This window comes from Pseudorasbora parva, chromosome 16 (assembly GCF_024679245.1).
Source record: "Pseudorasbora parva isolate DD20220531a chromosome 16, ASM2467924v1, whole genome shotgun sequence".
Lineage (NCBI taxonomy): Eukaryota > Metazoa > Chordata > Actinopteri > Cypriniformes > Gobionidae > Pseudorasbora > Pseudorasbora parva.
In genome coordinates, this window is record NC_090187.1 from 5,188,970 (window position 1) to 5,207,237 (window position 18,268).

General features: G+C 36.8%; 1 protein-coding gene across 4 annotated transcripts in view; it reads left to right on the forward strand.

Moving 5' to 3' along the window:
• Positions 1 to 18,249, forward strand: part of sphkap (SPHK1 interactor, AKAP domain containing) — a 106,597-nt gene extending 88,348 nt beyond the window's left edge. For 3 of the 4 annotated variants that reach the window (XM_067420248.1, XM_067420246.1, XM_067420247.1), the window contains 4 exons: positions 1,078 to 1,161; positions 1,613 to 1,659; positions 10,559 to 10,743; positions 16,794 to 18,249. In XM_067420248.1, coding sequence (XP_067276349.1) covers positions 1,078 to 1,161; positions 1,613 to 1,659; positions 10,559 to 10,743; positions 16,794 to 16,949 — 472 coding nt within the window. In that variant the 3' untranslated portion in view covers positions 16,950 to 18,249. The remainder of the gene's footprint in view (positions 1 to 1,077; positions 1,162 to 1,612; positions 1,660 to 10,558; positions 10,744 to 16,793) is intronic. The other variant, XM_067420249.1, reaches the window with a different exon arrangement.
• Positions 18,250 to 18,268: the final 19 nt, after the last annotated feature.

An 18,268-nucleotide genomic window follows, 5' to 3' on the forward strand; every position in this document is an offset into this window, starting at 1 on the left:
CGAGTCTGGGTATTCGCCTCCATCCGGCTTTAACCTCCACTTCATTCCTTTTCTTTCTGCCCTGTCTGGGGGAAAGGTTACTCTCTGCTTGTCCACTCAGCTTTTGTCAGTACGTGCAGAGGTGGCAAGCGTTCATAGTCATCAGCTGGTAGGGAAGTTGTCCGTGATGCCCATGCTAATGAGTCTCATGCCAGTGTTCATGCCTACTTCCTCTACTCTCTAAGCCCCGCTGCTGTCCATGCCTTAGTGATCATTGCTGAGAAAATGAGTAGCTTACAGGTCCAACGAGAAATAGCATTTAAAAGTTCACATAACTTCACCAATCAAAAGTTTGGAATAATTATGTTTTTTGTTTTTTTTTAATGTTGGCAAAATACATTTTTCTGCTCACCAATGCTGCATGTATAAACAGTAATATTGTGAAATATTATTACAATTTAAAATAACTGTTTTCTATTTGCATGTAAATGTAATGTATTCCTGTGATCAAAGCTGAATTTGCAGCATCATTACTCCAGTCTTCAGTGTCAAATGATCCTTCAGAAATCATTCTAATATGATTATAAGTTTTATATACTTTGGTAGAAACCGTGATATAGTTCCACTCAAAAAAAAAATGTGGGTTACTTTTAATTATATGCACATTAAACTGATCAAAATAACATTAAAGCCATGCTTTGAGGCTGTTCATCAAAGAATCCTGAACAAATTGCATAACGGTTTTCACAAAATTTAAACAGCACAATAGTAAATAATAATAAAAAATGTGTTTCTTGAGCAGCAAATCATGGTGTTATAATGATTTCTGAAGGATCATGTGACGCTGAAGACTGGAGTAATGATGCTGAACATTCAGCTTTGAACAAAGGAATAACTTACATTTTAAAATATATTGCAGTAAAAAATTGTTCTTTGAATTTGTAATAAAATTTCAAAATAGTACTGTTTTTACTGTATTTTTGTTTAGATATTTGCAACATTGGTGAGCAAAAAAGACCAAAAAAATGTAATTCCAATCTTTTGACCCGTAGTGTATGTGTACACGTTTATCTTTTCACGTGCACATCTGTGTTTCAGAAATGGAAACAGCAGTGCCTCTAGTCTGGGATTGGCAGACCTGGAGGGCTTTCTAGACTTCTCGATCTCCAGCAACCTAATCAGGTATCCAACGGCAACACGCTAACTGCGGCACACTTAGAGAGACTTGCTCAGAGAACTGGAGCTAATGGATGTTAAGCGCCCATCCATAACCCAGAGCACTGGCCAAATCTTTATTTCTGCAGCTCCCCTCGTGAGGATTCGGCCACAATTAGAGGACAAGAAATTTGGCTCAAACTTGGATCACATTCTGTCATATTAGAGCCGATAGTGTCTTCTAGAAGTTTGTAAATGTGCTCACTAAGTGCTGTTGTTTGCTGTGTCGTTGAACAGTCTCAAACGTCGACAGTTCTAATGGGCTTTGCCGCCGAACATTTGCAGTCATTTACTATTTTGAGCTCTTATTAGATGAGTTCAGTGTAGTCTTGGCCCCTGAAGGGCTCCATGAGGTGACTGGAACAGGGCCAGAATTGCTCTATACAGCATCATAATGATAGTGTGTCTCTGTTTGCAGTGAGGAGAGAGAGAGGAAGGCATCGCACTTTCAGGATCAGGCGGATGGTGAGTGATATGTCCACTACAAGCACACACACACACACACACACACACACACACACACACACACACACACACACACACATCTGTGTTAAAGATCTCACATCACTGGAACTTCACAGCTGTGTTTGGAATTAAAAGGAAATCATGCTATCACTGCTCTTCACACTTCTGCGCTAATGTATTCTGCCTGAACTAAGCCGTTGTCTGGCAGTCTGATCGTTTATATAAATGTTACATATTCTTCTCGAGAGTGAGCTTTATGCTATTTCTCTGTGAATGAGGAAATTGGACATTTTTGAGGGGGCACCAGAGACTCACACAGATGAGATACTTTTTCAACTTTATTTGTTCTTCATTCAAATGATAGACAGGTTCGTCTCTATAACTGGATTTTGGAAGTTATTGAATGTACTTAATAAAAAACTTTAAGCTCAAAAAACTTTTAGCTCAAAAATCTGAGGGGGCGGTGTGAGTGGGATTGACGCTAAAAGTGCTGAAACATACTGCTATTGCAAAAATTGCATGTTTCATTTAAATAAAACCGTAATTTACAAAACGCCTTGGCTCGATTATCTAACCGTGGTCAGGTTATATAGAGAGAGTTTGTTTCCCTCTTTGGTGCGGTTTGTTTGGTCAGGTGTGAAAGCAGCAATCGCACTCGGGTGCACCAAAAGCGGACCAAACAAGCGTACCGAGACCTCCTTGAAGAGCTGGTCTCGGTACGCTTTCAAACGAACTCTGGAGCGGTTTGTTTGTGGTGAGAATGTGATCCGACCTTGAACAGAACCAACTGCAAAAGTACTGATCATTTTTTAACTAAATCAGCTGCCGCTGACATTATGTGCATGAAATTATTACCTGATAAATCATTGGCAATATTTTCAGAAGATTAGCATGTCAGAGTTAAGATTAATTAGCCTAATGCACGCCTCTGCACGAAGTGACGAGCGATGCGCGCTCGCCGTTTGCAGTGCATTCGAACGCTGTTTTCAAGTCGCATCCGCTCTTCATTATAGAAAGGTATTTGCATACTGTGGTAAATATACACAATGTACTAGATTATGGCCAGGGACAAAACCAGCCCGCACAGTCGTCTCTCCATTGTTTATGTAGTTTGCTGGCTTTTCCTCTTCTGTTAGAATTTTCCCACATGTAAATTCTGACCAATCGAAAAGCAGTTTAGGAAATACGCAATGGCCAATAAGTGATGTGGATGTTGTCACGTGCCTGCATTTTGGTTTGTTTCAACTGGTTCGGACCAAAGCAATCAGTGTGGTGTGAAAAGGAACCAAAAAAGCTGAAAAATGCCACAATGTATAATTGTTTGCCCTTGGTTCGGACCAAATGAACCGAACTAGAGATGTGAAAGCACCCCTATAGTCTAATGCCTGTGTTTATTTTGTAATCACAGAGAAAATCTTGACTTCCAAAAGCATCTTGAGCAAGGGGCGTTTCCTCAATGCCCCCTCAAAAAAATAATCCATATTACAAAAATATAACAATGCAAATATTACAAAATGTGATAGTAAGAAATGTATGTCATTAATTTTTAAAAGTAACAATGTCCAGCAGGTGAAGTTACAGCGGGACGCTGCGTCTCTTACCTCCCCTGAGCCCATTGACTTTTAACAGACCCCTAAAGTGTGCGCTGTGGTTTAGGGGATGGTAATTGAGAATAAAGAGTCTAAAGATAAATCTTTAATGTCTTACAAATCCTATATTTCATATACTAGTACCATATAACTGAAGCTATAAGTGCTTATATAAGTATATAAGATATATACAAGCATATCTCGTATATAATCTATTTATTTTGTGCACCTGTTCTGTATATTGCTGGGTTTTTTTTATTTTTTTTATTTACATTATAGGTACATTACTATGTCATGATTTTGTATTGGCACTTAGTTTATCAGTCGAAATAATTCAGAACATGTTTTTGCTCCCATTATATCAATCAATTACATATTTCAAATAAATGTATTGCGTGTGTATGTGTGTACTTAGTATGGCAATGAACTCATAGTTTATTTTTAAACAATTGCTTGTCCAGAACCATGTATAACAACTTTTGATCAGGCATTTAAAACCGCTACCAGCGGACACGATTTCACAGGCGGATAGGATTTGTCATGACACCGGTCGCCATGTTGCCCCTTCATCTTGAAAGTACATTAGCCAAAGAGGGACATACCCATTAATTCAAGCTTCACCTTTCGCGTTTTAAAGCTCGATGGCACCGTGTCGAATGTGAAGAGGGGGATCGCCATGTATCTTGGACTAAATCGGCCACCGTAGGAGTTAAAACTAAATCAGAATTGAGAGGAACAGAAACTAGGATTCACTGGATGGTCATATAACTTTTTACCACTAGATGGGGGAAAATATCACACAGTGTAGCTTTAAAAAGTAAGTAAACATCTCAGCCACTGATATCACCCCTTTATTTCACAACAAACTCAATTTGCACTAAAGGTCTCTACAATCTACTTTGGCTTCTGATGCCTTTGGGAAACGCAGGCCTGAATTGTTCCATTCTTCATAGAAGCCATTAGCTGGTTGGGAAAAGTCAAGATTTTCTCTCTGTGATTACAAAATATATATAGGCATTAGTCTACAGTTCTACTGTCGTCCACAGGGTGTTATCAACCTTGAATCTGACGATGTCGATAGTTCTGGTCTTGCGGACGATGCCGTGAGCAACGATCATACAAGTAGCTGGATTGTGGTTTCTGTTTCTGGAAAACTGTGGTCGCTATAAATAATTTGATTTGAATAGTGTGAATAACCGAAAATAGCTTACAACTCTTCAGCTGATCTGTCACACCTCATATCAAACTCTAATCTCGATCACTTTCGCCCTGTTTTCACCTATTAAGATGCAATTTGGTTGACTGAATCACAAGTGGACAAAGCTAAATACAGGTTTAAACAGTCTAAAACATTTTGAGCTTGTCCACTTCCAGAGATAGCTGAAAATGCATTTGACTGGCTTGCTTTCATAGTGTGTCATGTAGCCGAAAGTATCACAGCCACAACAGATGGTCTCCAACTACTGACCTAATGCACAAACGCTATGGGAAGTGCATTGGCTCTAGCCAGACGGGATTTAAACTTTGTCAGCTAAAGACCCAAGTTTGGTTTGAAGACAAAAATGTACCAAGCACTATGCTCTGTCTACAATCCTGATTTCTAACACACACTCACGGCGTTATGCATGGTCTTGTGGCTCTACGGCTGATGTTCTCCGTATGTTTTCCATCATCTCCTTTTGCTTTCATATGTAAATTGTTCAAGCTTATTTTATTCATTCGATCGAAAGATCTGAAAAAAACACTTACATTTATCTGCACATAGACCCTCCCCTCAAAGAAATCAGGAAATCAGGAAGTGGTCAAAAGTTGTCAAAAGAGAGACGGATTAAAACACCAGGTGTAAACGGGAATGTGGCTCTCTTACCTACTTGTGATCTGATCAATCAAAATGCATCTTAATGCCAGGTGTAAACAGAGTCTTAGTTAGTCTTTTAACCAAGCGGCAACCTCCCGTGATCTCTCTTGAAGCCAATACAGAAGTAATGTAAACTGTAAAACTGTAAAAAAAAAATAATAAAAAAAAAACATGTTTACAGCCTGGTACAAATTGTGGTTTTGGCCTATACGGCTAATTTTGACCTTCGTGACAGCTGTGAGGGGGGTGAATATTTTTTTATAACTCATTCGTTTACGTTATATAAAGTCTTAAAGTTCTGCATAATTAAGGGCGTGGTTACTTTGAGTGACAGGTGGATAGCCATTTATCCATCATTGTGTCACCTCAGCTCTGCCCACATCCCGCCTTTTTGCCCATTTTCTGTTATCCGGGAGTGACACACGATGACTCGCTCACAAGATGGCGACGCCCAGCTCGCCCCTACTTTGAGCTTCAGAACGGCTTAGCAGAATCCTATGGGTGACGTCACGGACACTACGTCCATTTTTTTTACAGTCTACACTAAAAAAAAAATGAACTTGATGCTGTTCACTTTATTTAAGCAATTAATTTTGATTTAACACCGTTATATGAGGTTCCTGGTTCAAATGTAACTGATTCAGGTTAAACTGACTTAAAACATAACTCTTTGACATAACTTGATGTTTTTATTTTGAAATAACATGTTTAAATCAAGTAACTCAATCAAACAGGACTTTCGCTTCCCATCATGCTTTGCAAATGGGCAAAATTTGGAGAGTAAATGTTTAAATAAAGTGCGATTTTGAGAAAATGGAGAGACTTTTTAATGTTTTGTTATGTTGGTATTTAAAAGTGTGTGTTATGTTAGTGTTTTTGGACGTTACCATTGTGGTGAAGTGTAGAGCATGAGCTTGGGGTCAGGACCTGTACATACCAATTAAAGTTGTTTTAATAATAAAAAACAACTAATTTGGGCATGTTATGTTGTAACAAAACCTTCTAGCCAGTACAGTCTTGTAATGTAAAAGGTTTTGTAAATGTTGTAAAAAATAAAATAAATAAAAAAGCATTTCACTAAGTAAAAATAATCAATTAAACATTATTATTTGCTTTGTTTTTTTATATTCATCTCAGAGTAATTAAACTTAATAGTTTTGGACAAAATTAAGAATTGAATTAACTTTGCGTAAAAAAAAAAAAATAAGTTTACCTAAATAAACAATGTTATTTCAATTCAACATAACCCAATTACATGGAACCTGTTGACATAAAAAAAAAAATAAGTAAATCCAACTTATAATTTTTTTGTGTGTATGCTCTTAACCAATGATGCACTGGATCTACACAAGGACCGCCTCAATAATTTACACAATTTAAAAATAAATACATGTATAAATCTGTAAATAAATATGTGGGAATAAATACATAGACAAATAAATGAAATCATTAATACTTCATAGAATAAAAAAAGAATAAATAAATAAATAAATATTTAAAAATAAATACAGGATACATTTTTTTTAAATGCACTTATATTTGTTATTTTGTTTTTATGAGCCTATTGTTTATTTCTTTTTTGGTCCTCCCTCTTTAAGTGCTCAGGATTTGGCAATCCAGAAATTAAACCTACCGCACACATACACGTCTTAAAGTCTTTTCTCAATATAAATTTTGAAACTGCAAGCAACAAAAATTTGGCTCTGTATATACATCCCTATTGTGTTCACTTTGAGTCTTCTCGTGACCTTTATGTCTTTTTTTTTTCTGTGCTGTTGTTTTCAGTGGCCTTTAATCTTTGACTTCTTCTATCTGAGTAACATCTTCAGCTGCAGTATGTCCTGCATTAGCGTACAGTCAGGCTTACTGCAGCGGCGTCGCTGCCCTCTGCCTCGCATCGCTCTGTGCTTCAAGTCTTTGGCAGATGGACAGACGTTCTTGAATGAGTGAGTGTGAGAGAGAGAGAAAGCTAAAGAGACTTTTGTATTGCCAGCACAAACTCACGCCTCACAAATGACTCATTCACATGCAGGAGAACAAAAGAGACGTTCAGGCACACAGACACAAGAGCTGACAGGCAAAGCATCATCCTGCTGGGAGAGAGAAGAAGGAATGAGGAGAGGGTGTTAAAATGGGAAGATATGTGATAAAGCAAGAAAACAGAAGACAGATTAATTTTGGAACAGATCTTTACGTTTTTGGAGCACTGAGGAGGAGAATAGAGATGTCAAGCGGAAATGAATATTACTGAGGCAAAGAAAGAACAGCTTGAATTGCTTTTTAAGAAACAAGATAAAAACTAAAAGAAAAGTTACATTTGAATATAACTAAAAAGTGGGCAGGAGAAGAGATTAGCCCAACTTTCCTGAAGAACAGAAGGGTTTAGCGGTGAGGCGGTGGGTTGCCTGGATATTTAAGCCCCCTCTCTCTTTATTTCCCATGAGCTCTTTATCATTCGCGCTGATCCACATTCCTGCAGAACAGAAGCTCTTAAAGTACCGGCCTCGACTCGCATTGGGTCGTGCGCCTATGAATGTTGGCATTTGACTTTTTTAATGTGAATTTGATGGTGTTCACACTTTTTCTTTGTTCTTTTGGTCTGGATGTAAAAAGAAATTAAGGTGTGCTATGTCATTTTTTTCAGTAAAATATCCAAAACCACTAGGCCAGTGTTATATATTTGTTTAAGTGAGTACTTACAAGATCCCAAATGTTTTCAACTATTTGTAAATTGTGAGAAAATTGCTATTTTAACCAAGGAGCCGGGACGTCTGAGGGAGTCGCCTGTCAATTGCATCATATCTGAGTTACCCTCGGTTTCGGGTTTTATTTGGCAGAAATGCTTTACTCTTAGCAATGTGAACAAGTGTCACAGCAGCCGCTGAGCGAACGCACAGAGTAACGTCATAACATCTTTTTAAACACACTTAAATGTATCTGATATGATAAACAGAGCTGTGTTACCTCAAACTCATGAGCGGAAAAGTGGAAATGGCGCCTGCGACTGTGGCAATATAAAATTCCTGATGTTTATGAGACGCGTGTGTTGAGTTCGTCGTATTTCAATCGCTCCAGCAGCCTCCACAACACTCTGTCCTGCTATATGTCCCAATAATCTGTGCTGAGCTGACAAAACTTACTGAACATCCAAAACAATGCTGGGCATTTCTATATAAATTGCAGCAGTGTGTAATGGATCATATCATGAACAAGATGAATGATTATCAATGCATGTCTTGCAAAAGACCTTTTTACCTGTTGAATGAACAGATGGCTAATAACAGATGATAAAACAGGAAAAAATATCTTATATACCTACTGCATAAATTACAAACATGAATTTTGAAACTGTTGAGGCCAGTAGAGTTTTTTTTCTCAGTTTGTGTAAATCCACTTGGGGTTCAGAGTATTTATTTTGACAACAAACACAACCAAACACAGCTATACAGCATAGTTCAAAATATAATAATAATAACATGCTCCACCAGCACAACTAGGATTTAAACCCGGCTTGTGTCTCCTGCTGTTAGATCAGCATTAAAGAACGATCTCAACTGTTAAATAACAGATATAAGATTAAAATAATATCAGATTTGTCTCATTTTAAATAAACACAAAAAACAGAGATGAAAAATTAACTTAAGAAATGTTCTTTTGCTATGGTTCCAAAAAAAATTAGTAATATCTTCCAAAGATTTTTTAATTTTGGTACAATTTTGTTCTCTAAATAATGTTGATATGGCAATTATTACAGAAAGTTTCTTTATGTGTTACAACTAACCTCACGTTAGTTTGTGCTCTGCTCACCCCTACTCATATTAGCCAATATATTAAAAAAAAATAAAGACATAAAATGAATACAACTTTAGTTACGTAGCAACTTTTTAGCAACCTGCCTTGTAAAGTCTGCATGAAATGGAAGTTGTGATAGTCTTTTTCTTCCCATTGTGACGTATATCCGAGTGAAGTAAGAATAAATAGGGCGGGGCTTGATTTGGTCCAGGATCGATTGAATCATTGGATGGTTGTGGTTTGCTATTGGTGGATCTCAAGTGAGTGACAGATTGCCCCGCCCTCACACCTTTAAACACATCATCAGAGAAGAGATGTCGCTGGCTTGTTATTAATTTAAGGATTGTCTGTTTTGATTTCTGGCGACTTTAACAGATTTCCAGTAACTATGATTTAAGAATGATGTTATAACTGCACCGTCTGTTGATGAAGACCTGAATATCACACCACCTAGCAACCACTCAAAACACCTTAGCAATAGCATAACGCCTTTCCAACAACCTATAATACACTGTATTATATGTATTAAAAATGCTGGGTTGTTTTAACCCAATGTTGGGTCAAATATGGACTAACCCAGCAATTGGGTTGTTTTAACCCAGCGATTGGGTTGTTTTAATCCTGCAGTTGGGTTAAATATTTGCTTAAGACAACCCAAAGCTGGGTTAAAACAACCCAAGTGCTGGGTTAGTCCATATTTGACCCAACATTGGGTTGTTTTTTACTCAGAATTTTTTTAGAGTGTACGATGGTACGGTAATACAATGTCCAATTTCAAAATGTTTTTTTTTTTTAATTATGGATGAATTTTGAGTTCATAAGCTGTCGAATAATACCTTATGATGACTACTAAAATGTGTGATATGAAAAAGGCGATAAAAAGAGCACCAAGCTTCCCGCTAGCAGGGGGCAGTTTAATGTGGTTTAAACCATTCAAGCACAAGAAGACTCGCATGCTGTTTTCTGTCCTGCGCACACATCTAAAACCTCTCGTACTGTATATTGTGCGATACTGAACTGAGGTCTCTTCTACATCTTTTTGCACTAATACACACAACAACAAAAAAATCTAAATATCCTAGTAAACACAGTCAGTTACGTCTTATGTAAATGTTGACAGTTGACAAAGAAAACGCATAATAGTATATTATATCCATGAAGCTCTTAAAGTGACAGCAGCCTAATATTCCTGCTGCCGTCTCTATAATAACGTTAATCAAACAACAAAAGACCAAGAGAAAATGTGTACCTAAAAAATCTTGAAAAACTGTTTATTCCAGTCGTATCTGTGTGCAATTTGCTAATTTGTTTATTTGTTATGTTTTAATTGCTGAGTGTTTACCTGACTTTAATAATGCTTGAGATTTGTATTAGTTGTGCTAGTTGTTTTTGCTGATGTGTGTTCTTTGGTGTGTTGGTTTTTTGTTCATGGTATTCAGCTACAGTGAAATGTTTTGCAGTAAGACTTAGAATAAATGTGAATGATATCTAAGTTTTTAATTTTTATGTTATTGGAATCAAAATTAGGAAACGATAAGCAGAATCAGAATCATGAAAATGTCAACTATAGCCAACCCTAAACATTAGTTCTATAGAAATCTCATTCAGAGTACCGTGCACAGAAGTGTTTTAAAGTAACTGGTCTCGTTTTGTCTGGCAGAAGTCACATCGGGTTTGTCCACCGCCGGCAGCAGCTGTCAGAGGGAGCTTCTGGTGCTGAACTTTGACTTGGGACCTGAGTGTGTGGACGGAGAGCTGAGGGCGGCGCTTCAGTGGATTGCTGCGTCTGAGCTCGGCGTGCCGGCTCTCTACTTCAGAAAGACTCAGGAGCACAATCTCGCTAAGGTGAGGCAAATATAGGTCGGGTTCAACGGTTTGTTAGAATAACTAACCAGGTCTGGGTGGAATTTGCGCTTGCATTACTCCACAGATTTCTGCAGTCATTCATAAAACACTACAGTCTACCTATGTTTAGCTCATTTGATTATACTTCCAGCTAGCAATAAGAGTTAATACTTTGAACTTACATTTTACACTTTTTAAATCCATTTTAAACTCTTTCATTCTTGGTGACCCATACTTGGAATTTGTGCTCGGCATTAAACCCATTCAAGTTCACACACACACACATTAGTGAACACACACCCAGAGCAGTGGGCAGTCATATTGCTGCGGCGCCCGGGGAGCCGTTGGCGGTTCGGTGCCTTGCTCAAGGGTCTCACTTCAGTCGTGGTATTTAGGGTGGAAGCGGGTGCTGGTTTTCCACTCCCCCACAGACCTGAGACTTGAACCCGCAACCTTCGGGCTACAAGTCCGACTTCCCTACCATTAGGCCACAACTGCCCTATTCCACACTGTAAAAAAAATTAAAAAAAATAAATAAAAAGTTGCTGCAATATATGAAGTACAGTCAACTTGAATGTTTAAGTCATTGAAACTTAAATGACATTAAACTGACTTAAAAAATTTAATCTTGAGTTGAATCTTGTATAACATAAAAACACTTCATTACTTTATTTTGTTGAGTTAAAGCAATATAAACACATAATTATTGATCATAAAATCATTTTCAGTCCAATGGAAACATCTTGAGCGCTGCGTGCTGGAAGGACGTTTGTTAAGTAATCCCAGAGGGTGCTCTTTGGTTGGGTTTCAAACTTGTATTTATAGAAAGATCGATCCAAGGCACTTCTTCTGGTTCAAAAATGTTTAAAAAGCCTTTGTTTTTTAAAATGTTTCTATACACTGTAAACAAATATTTAAAATAATAAGTTACCTGGGGCCTGTACCATGATGGTAGTTTAACAAACTCAGGGTTAAAGGATTAGTTTCGAGTTGACAAAACCAAACCATTGTATTAAGGCTTTGTTGGTCCCATGATGCTGATCATCAGCTTTCTTTGTCAACTCAGGCTTTGATCCTGACTTCAGGAGTTTAGCTGTGACATCAGCAGTGAACAGCCAATCACACGCTGTGGAACTGAGATTCACTTCTCGCGAGACAATCAGTGAGATTAATTTCTCTCTTCTGCAGAATATTGCATGATTGAAAAATATTAAGAATAAAAAATAAAAAAAATACACAGCAAGAAGAAAAGCTGTTTATGAAAGAGGACAACTTTAAGAAAAAATTGTATACGTCAATGCAAGTAAAAGTTATGAAGTTAGTTTAGTTGATATAGAGAAAATTAAACATTTAAGCTCAGTGAGCATCTTTTTTTTATAGGCTATTTTTATTTATTGATTTTAAAACTTTGTCCATATGACTTTATGCAGGTGATGTTATTTATATGACTTATGTATTAATTTTAACAAAGTGCCTATTAATGATTGATTAACTAAAATGATAAATGTGTAATTGATTTAAGGTATAATAATTACATAAATTATAACTAAATCATTCAAAATTAATATTATTATAAATAAGCATTGTTAAAAGCAAGACGCTGTAGTCTTTAAAAACCATTTGCTATGTAATGACCTTTAATTTGGAGCAGAAACAGGGGGAGTGGCTTTACTGCATCAGAGGTGTGTCACTTTACTCACAGCTGATTGGCCCAATTTCAGTTTGAGATCTCTAATCCAGAACATAACCTGCCCTGGAGCAGGTTAGCCGTGGAGCATAAGTTACTATGGCGATGAACACAGCTAAAAGCCAAACCACTTTAATGGTACCTAAAACCCAGGATTGGCACAAACTAAGCTTAAACAAATCAGGCTAGCCAGCTAAACCAGCTTCATAGTACAGGCCCCTGGTTGCCTTAAAATTTAGAGTTCATTGAAATTTAAAATTTTAGTTAATACAATGAACATTTTTGAGAATCGACAACCTTTATTTAAATATTATTAAAAGATTTTGTAAATATATTGGGTAATCGTGTGTGTTTTATTTGTGATGACACCGCCAAATTGTGCTATTTTTTATGATTTATCAAATTTTTTATGTGGTTCAGATACAATAATATTTTAAGTTTCTATTTTTTAAACCAATTTCCTTCATTGTATCAACTCAATTTTTTAATTTCAATAAACTCAATATTTTAAGGCAACCAGGTTACTTAAACCAAACATTTTTTTACAGTGTAGTAAGCCATGGATTGAGTAAAGGCTTTTTAACTCTTTTAAACCAGAAAATCATTGGATAATTTTTTATCTATAAATAAAACTTTTCTCAGATCCTGCCAGCTACACTGTCAAAATTTTTTTGTTTTTTGTTCGTTTAACTTAAAAAAGTAAGTAACCTGGTTGCCTTAAAATGTTGAGTTTATTGAAATCAAAAATTTGAGTTGATACAATGAAGGAAATTTGTTTAATAAATAGAAACTCAAAATATTATTGTTATCTAAACCACATTAAAAAAAATTTGATAAATCATGAAAATAGCACTATTTGGCATGTTTCACTGCGTTATCAGAAATAAAAACACACAAAATTACCCAAAATGCTTACAAAATCTTTTAATAATATTTTAATAAAAGTTGTAGAATCTCAAAAATTGTTCGTTGTATTAACTCAAAATTATTTCAATGAACTCAAAATGTTAAGGCAACCAGGTAACTTTTTTCCTAAATAATTTTTTACATTGTAGTATCGATCATTCAGGAGTTAATATTCTCACATTACCAATGAAAACATGCAGCTTGAATGCAATCAGTTTATGTGACTACGATGTTGCATATTACAAATTCAAAGCATTTTAACACTGCGCATTGCATACCGTTTCACGTACTGTTTTTTTGAGAATACAGGATGACGTGTGTATGGAGTCAGTGTAGAACACTAGCATTTGATTTGAGCCCTGCACAGAGACGAGCCACAAACCATCATAGTTGTGCCCTTCAGCGAGGCTTCAGGGGTATAGAGCAGTCCAGACTCTGCTCCTCAGAACCCTCTGGAATTTCGAATGGGTTTTTAGAATAGCAGTTTTCAATTTGTGTAGCTAACATCACTCAAATTACAGAGCCTTACCTCAAATGTGAATTTTGAAAGGGTAGAAGCCAGTGGAGTTGATGCTATTTTATGTTTTATTTATCATTCATACTAGCACATATATACAAGAATTTAATAAAAAAATAAAACCATTGTCATCATTATATAGCAACCCAAGTATAAGAATGGGATTACGTTATTGGTGCACTTTTGAAACCAATTGTTTTTGCATAGATTGTGGATAATTCCACTATCATATATATAGTTTTGCTCATACGTTTATACACTGATGAGCCAAAACATCATGACCTAATATGGTTTTGGTCCACTACATGCCACCAAAGTTATACGCCCACCCAACAGGAAGTCGGTTACTATGGGTTGTTTGAAAAACGCATGCTCTGGAATTTGATATACTCCTCCTAGACTATTCTTCCGATTACCACCAAACTCGGTCAGCATGAAGTCAATACACTGAGGATGTTTAAGGGATAGTTCGCCCAAAAATGAAGATTCTGTCATCTTTTACTCACCCTCAAATTGTTCCAAACCCATATGTGTTTCTTTGTTCTGCTGAAACAAAGCAGATCGAGCAACCATTGACTACTATAGTATTTATTATGACTGTGGTAGTCAGTGGTTGCTCTATCTGCTTTGTTACAAACATTATTCAAAATATCTTATTTTGTGTTCAGCAGAACAAAAAAAAAACTCATACAGTTGTTTGGAAAAACTGGGGGGTGACTAAATGATGACAGAATTTTCATTTTTTAGTGAAATATCCCTTTAAATTGTGAGCCGATTTTTGATATTTCGAACGGTTTGGCTGTGGCGTTAAACTAATAAACTACTTTATGGCGAGAAAAGGGAAACAGGAAGTGTGTTGTAACTTCTGTATATTTACTGATTTTTATGAAACTTCAGCTGTGTGTTCGTTGTAGGAGGCTGATCACATGGATGTGACTATTGTGGGTCACCGTTAACAGCAACTGGTAGCAGGAAGTGTGTCACTTTCAAAAGGCTTTGAAATCACTCATTACCCAATTTGCTTCCAAATTAATCAGTATATTGTCAAAACACAGCAGATGTAGATCTGGTAAGCAATTGTTGATATCTTCAATACTGTTAACATGGCAACACATCAAACTTTAAAGTCCTCATGAAATCAAAAATTACTTTGTGATTACACAATTCAGGTCTTAGGGTCAACAATTAATCGTGCAAGTTAATAAAACGAAAAAACATGTTTTTGTCTTGTTAATCTTTAATCAATATCTGAAAAAGTTACATCCGGTCTGGAATGGTGTTCCTTCTCAGATAACGTCAGTTTGACAGTTTACCTATAGTCACCAAACTCAGGACATATATTCTTCTCATCGAGCCGGAAAACTTTTAAATTATTCACACCTAACTTTCTCAACCTGATGACAATATATTAAAGGTGCTAAAATTCGAATCGATATTGGATATCTCAAACAGTGTTGCCATGGCGACCGATTAAATTAATGACATCCAAATCATTTTAAAATAGTCATTTTACATGATCACGGTTTAAATGCATATTGCCTGTCGTGCACAGTTGCACTGAAGCCACCAGGTTTGGGTCTGACATCGCCTCCTGCAGCTATATTTACTTCTTTTTTTTTATTTCTTCTGGGGCCTGTACCATGAAGCCGGTTTAGCTGGCTAGCCAGATATGTTTAAGCTTAGTTTGTGCCAATCCTGGGTTTTAGGTACCATTAAAGTGGTTTGGCTTTTAGCTGTGTTCATCGCCATGAGTAACTTACACACGGCAAACCTGCTCAAACTGAAATTGGACCAATAGGCTGTGAGCAAAGTGACACACCTCTGATGCAATAAAGTCACTCCCCCTTCTTCCTCTCCAAATTAAAGGTCACTACATAGCAAATGGTTTTAAAATACTTAAGTTTCTGGCTTTTAACAATGATTATTTATAATAATAATAATTTTGAATGATTTAGATATCATTTATGTAACTATTATACCCTTAATCAATTACACATTTATCATTTTAGTTAATCAATCATTAATAGGCACTTTGTTAAAAATTTATATAAATAGCCTTTATAAAGTCATATAAATAAGCTTTAAAATCAATAAACAAAGGTATTAAAAAATAAGCTTCCTCTTTATATCAACTAAACTAAATTCATAACTTTTATTAGCGTTGACATATATTTTTCTTTTAATTGTCATCTTTTATAGACAGCTCTTTTCTTCTTGCTGTGTAAATTTGTTTAAATTCTTAATTTTTTCAATCATGTAATATTCTGCAGAAGAGAGAAACAAATCTGTTTCACTGATCCACAGCGTGTGATTGGCTGTTCACTACTGATGTCAGAGCGTGTGATTGGCTATTCACTGCTGATGTCACAGCTAAACTCCTGAACTCAGGACCAAAGCCTGAGTTGACAGAGAAAGCTGATGATCAGCATCATGGGACCAACAAAGCCTGAAGAGATTGGTTTGGTTTTGTCAACTCAAAACTAATCCTGTAACCCTGAGTTTGTTAAACTACCATCATGGTACAGGCCCCTGCTAGCCTTTGGCAATTGTGTGATGTATGTTACTGTTTGTTGAATAACAAAACTGATAAGTACATTTTAAAATTCTATAAAAAAATATTGTTGGTATAAGGGCCGGTTCACACAAGAACGCGTTTTTGCTGTTAAAAAGGCCATTTTTTAAAGTTCTTTCAACTTGAGTGGCATGTTTTTATTACTCTGGTTCATGCACGCGATGCAGCAAAAGATGCAAGTCACCAGTGCAGTCAAGCACATCCATCTAGCCTGTTAACATAGAAAAAACTATGGAAAGATAGTGCGGTGGAATGCAAAAACGCGTTCTGTGTGAATGGCCCCTAACCGCACTGACTGCTGATAAAATCATCATGGCTCAGCAGTCTCGTCTGCATGAAGAACTGAACAGCGTGTGTTTGTTTCTCAGTTCCACAGAGTGGTGCAGTTGGCAGGTCAGAAGTCTTGGCGTGTTGGTGACTTGTTCAGCGCTGTGGCTCAGTTCTGTCAGCTCCACCAGGACCTGGAGCAGAGAGGACGACCAGTGCCCAGCCTGTTCGACTGGATATTGAAGACCAAACGCTAGAGCGCCACCCATATACAGATCAGGAGCTTGAGACGCCACATATCCGTCCTGTGCTAGCACACGTATATAGTCTGGAGCCGGTGTGAAAACGCCAACAAACATCCCATTTGAGCCACCAATACACCCTCACCACCACCAAACTATAATAATATACCTCTTAGATCCAATCCACAACCACTGTACCTTTCCCTTTACATCCCTTTGACTGTACATCAGCAAATTTTTCTAGAGCTCAGCTGTGAAACGCTTAGTTTAGCAAAGTTTGCCCACATGCATACATGGCTCTCAATCCCACAATTCTTAGCATGAGACTTCCTTAGTACCGAACATAACTCTAATCACCAGCACATCCCACATTTGATGACACAGATCCACAGCTTACAGCCGAGACAAATTTTTATTCCGATACCTCCATCACTGTCACACTTGTATTTGTCCTTGCTAGATAACAGGAATTATGGGATATACTGTAGGAAGAAATGCCTTGTCCATAAATACGTGCTAGAGAGGCACATTCGCATATCGCATAGATTGTGATTTGAGAATTTTTCCCTTTAAATTAAGCATGTTCCTGTCGCACGCAAAGTTAGATCCACCAGTTACCAGTCAACACTGGTTAGAGGAACATGGTTTAATCCAACCAATCAGCCTTGACATTTTGTAGCTTGCAGATTTTTACTGTACGACAAACCCGTTTCAAATGCACAACGTGACTTTTTATCAAGAGTATGGACGTGCGAACTCTGGCGTAGGCATTTAAAGACATTTAAATGTTTGTATTTAAAGTGAAATATAGTGAGATCCCATTCCAAACACACTTTGTTGTTTTAAGTTTACAGTGGCAAACTTTTTCGGTCCTTTTATTGTACCTCTGAGACTAAATTCTACGTTTAGTTTTGTGTGACTACTGTTATTTAAGAGATTTTATTTTGGCTAGATGTAAATAGTCTAGATTGTGAGCTATTGTACTTTTGGGCTGCAAATGGAAATTTAAGTTTTCGGTTTTACGATTGCAAAGATATGCAGACACAGGAATACAGCTCCAAAAGTCTCAGCAGACTACTGTAAACGTTTGGATATAAAAGTGTGAACATAAAAGAGTATATTTAAAGTACAAGTACAGTTTTGTCACGTAAAAGTTGACGTGTAAATGTGAAATCTGGTGGCATTATGGTTTTCTTCGCATAGTAACAATAGTAATGTGTTTTAATATCAGCGTTGAAGGCACACAACTGTATCCAGTCTGTCACGGTATACCTGAATGTATTTATCTTTTCAAAATTAAAATTGTGTAGGATGAGTTTGACGTCAACAGTCTT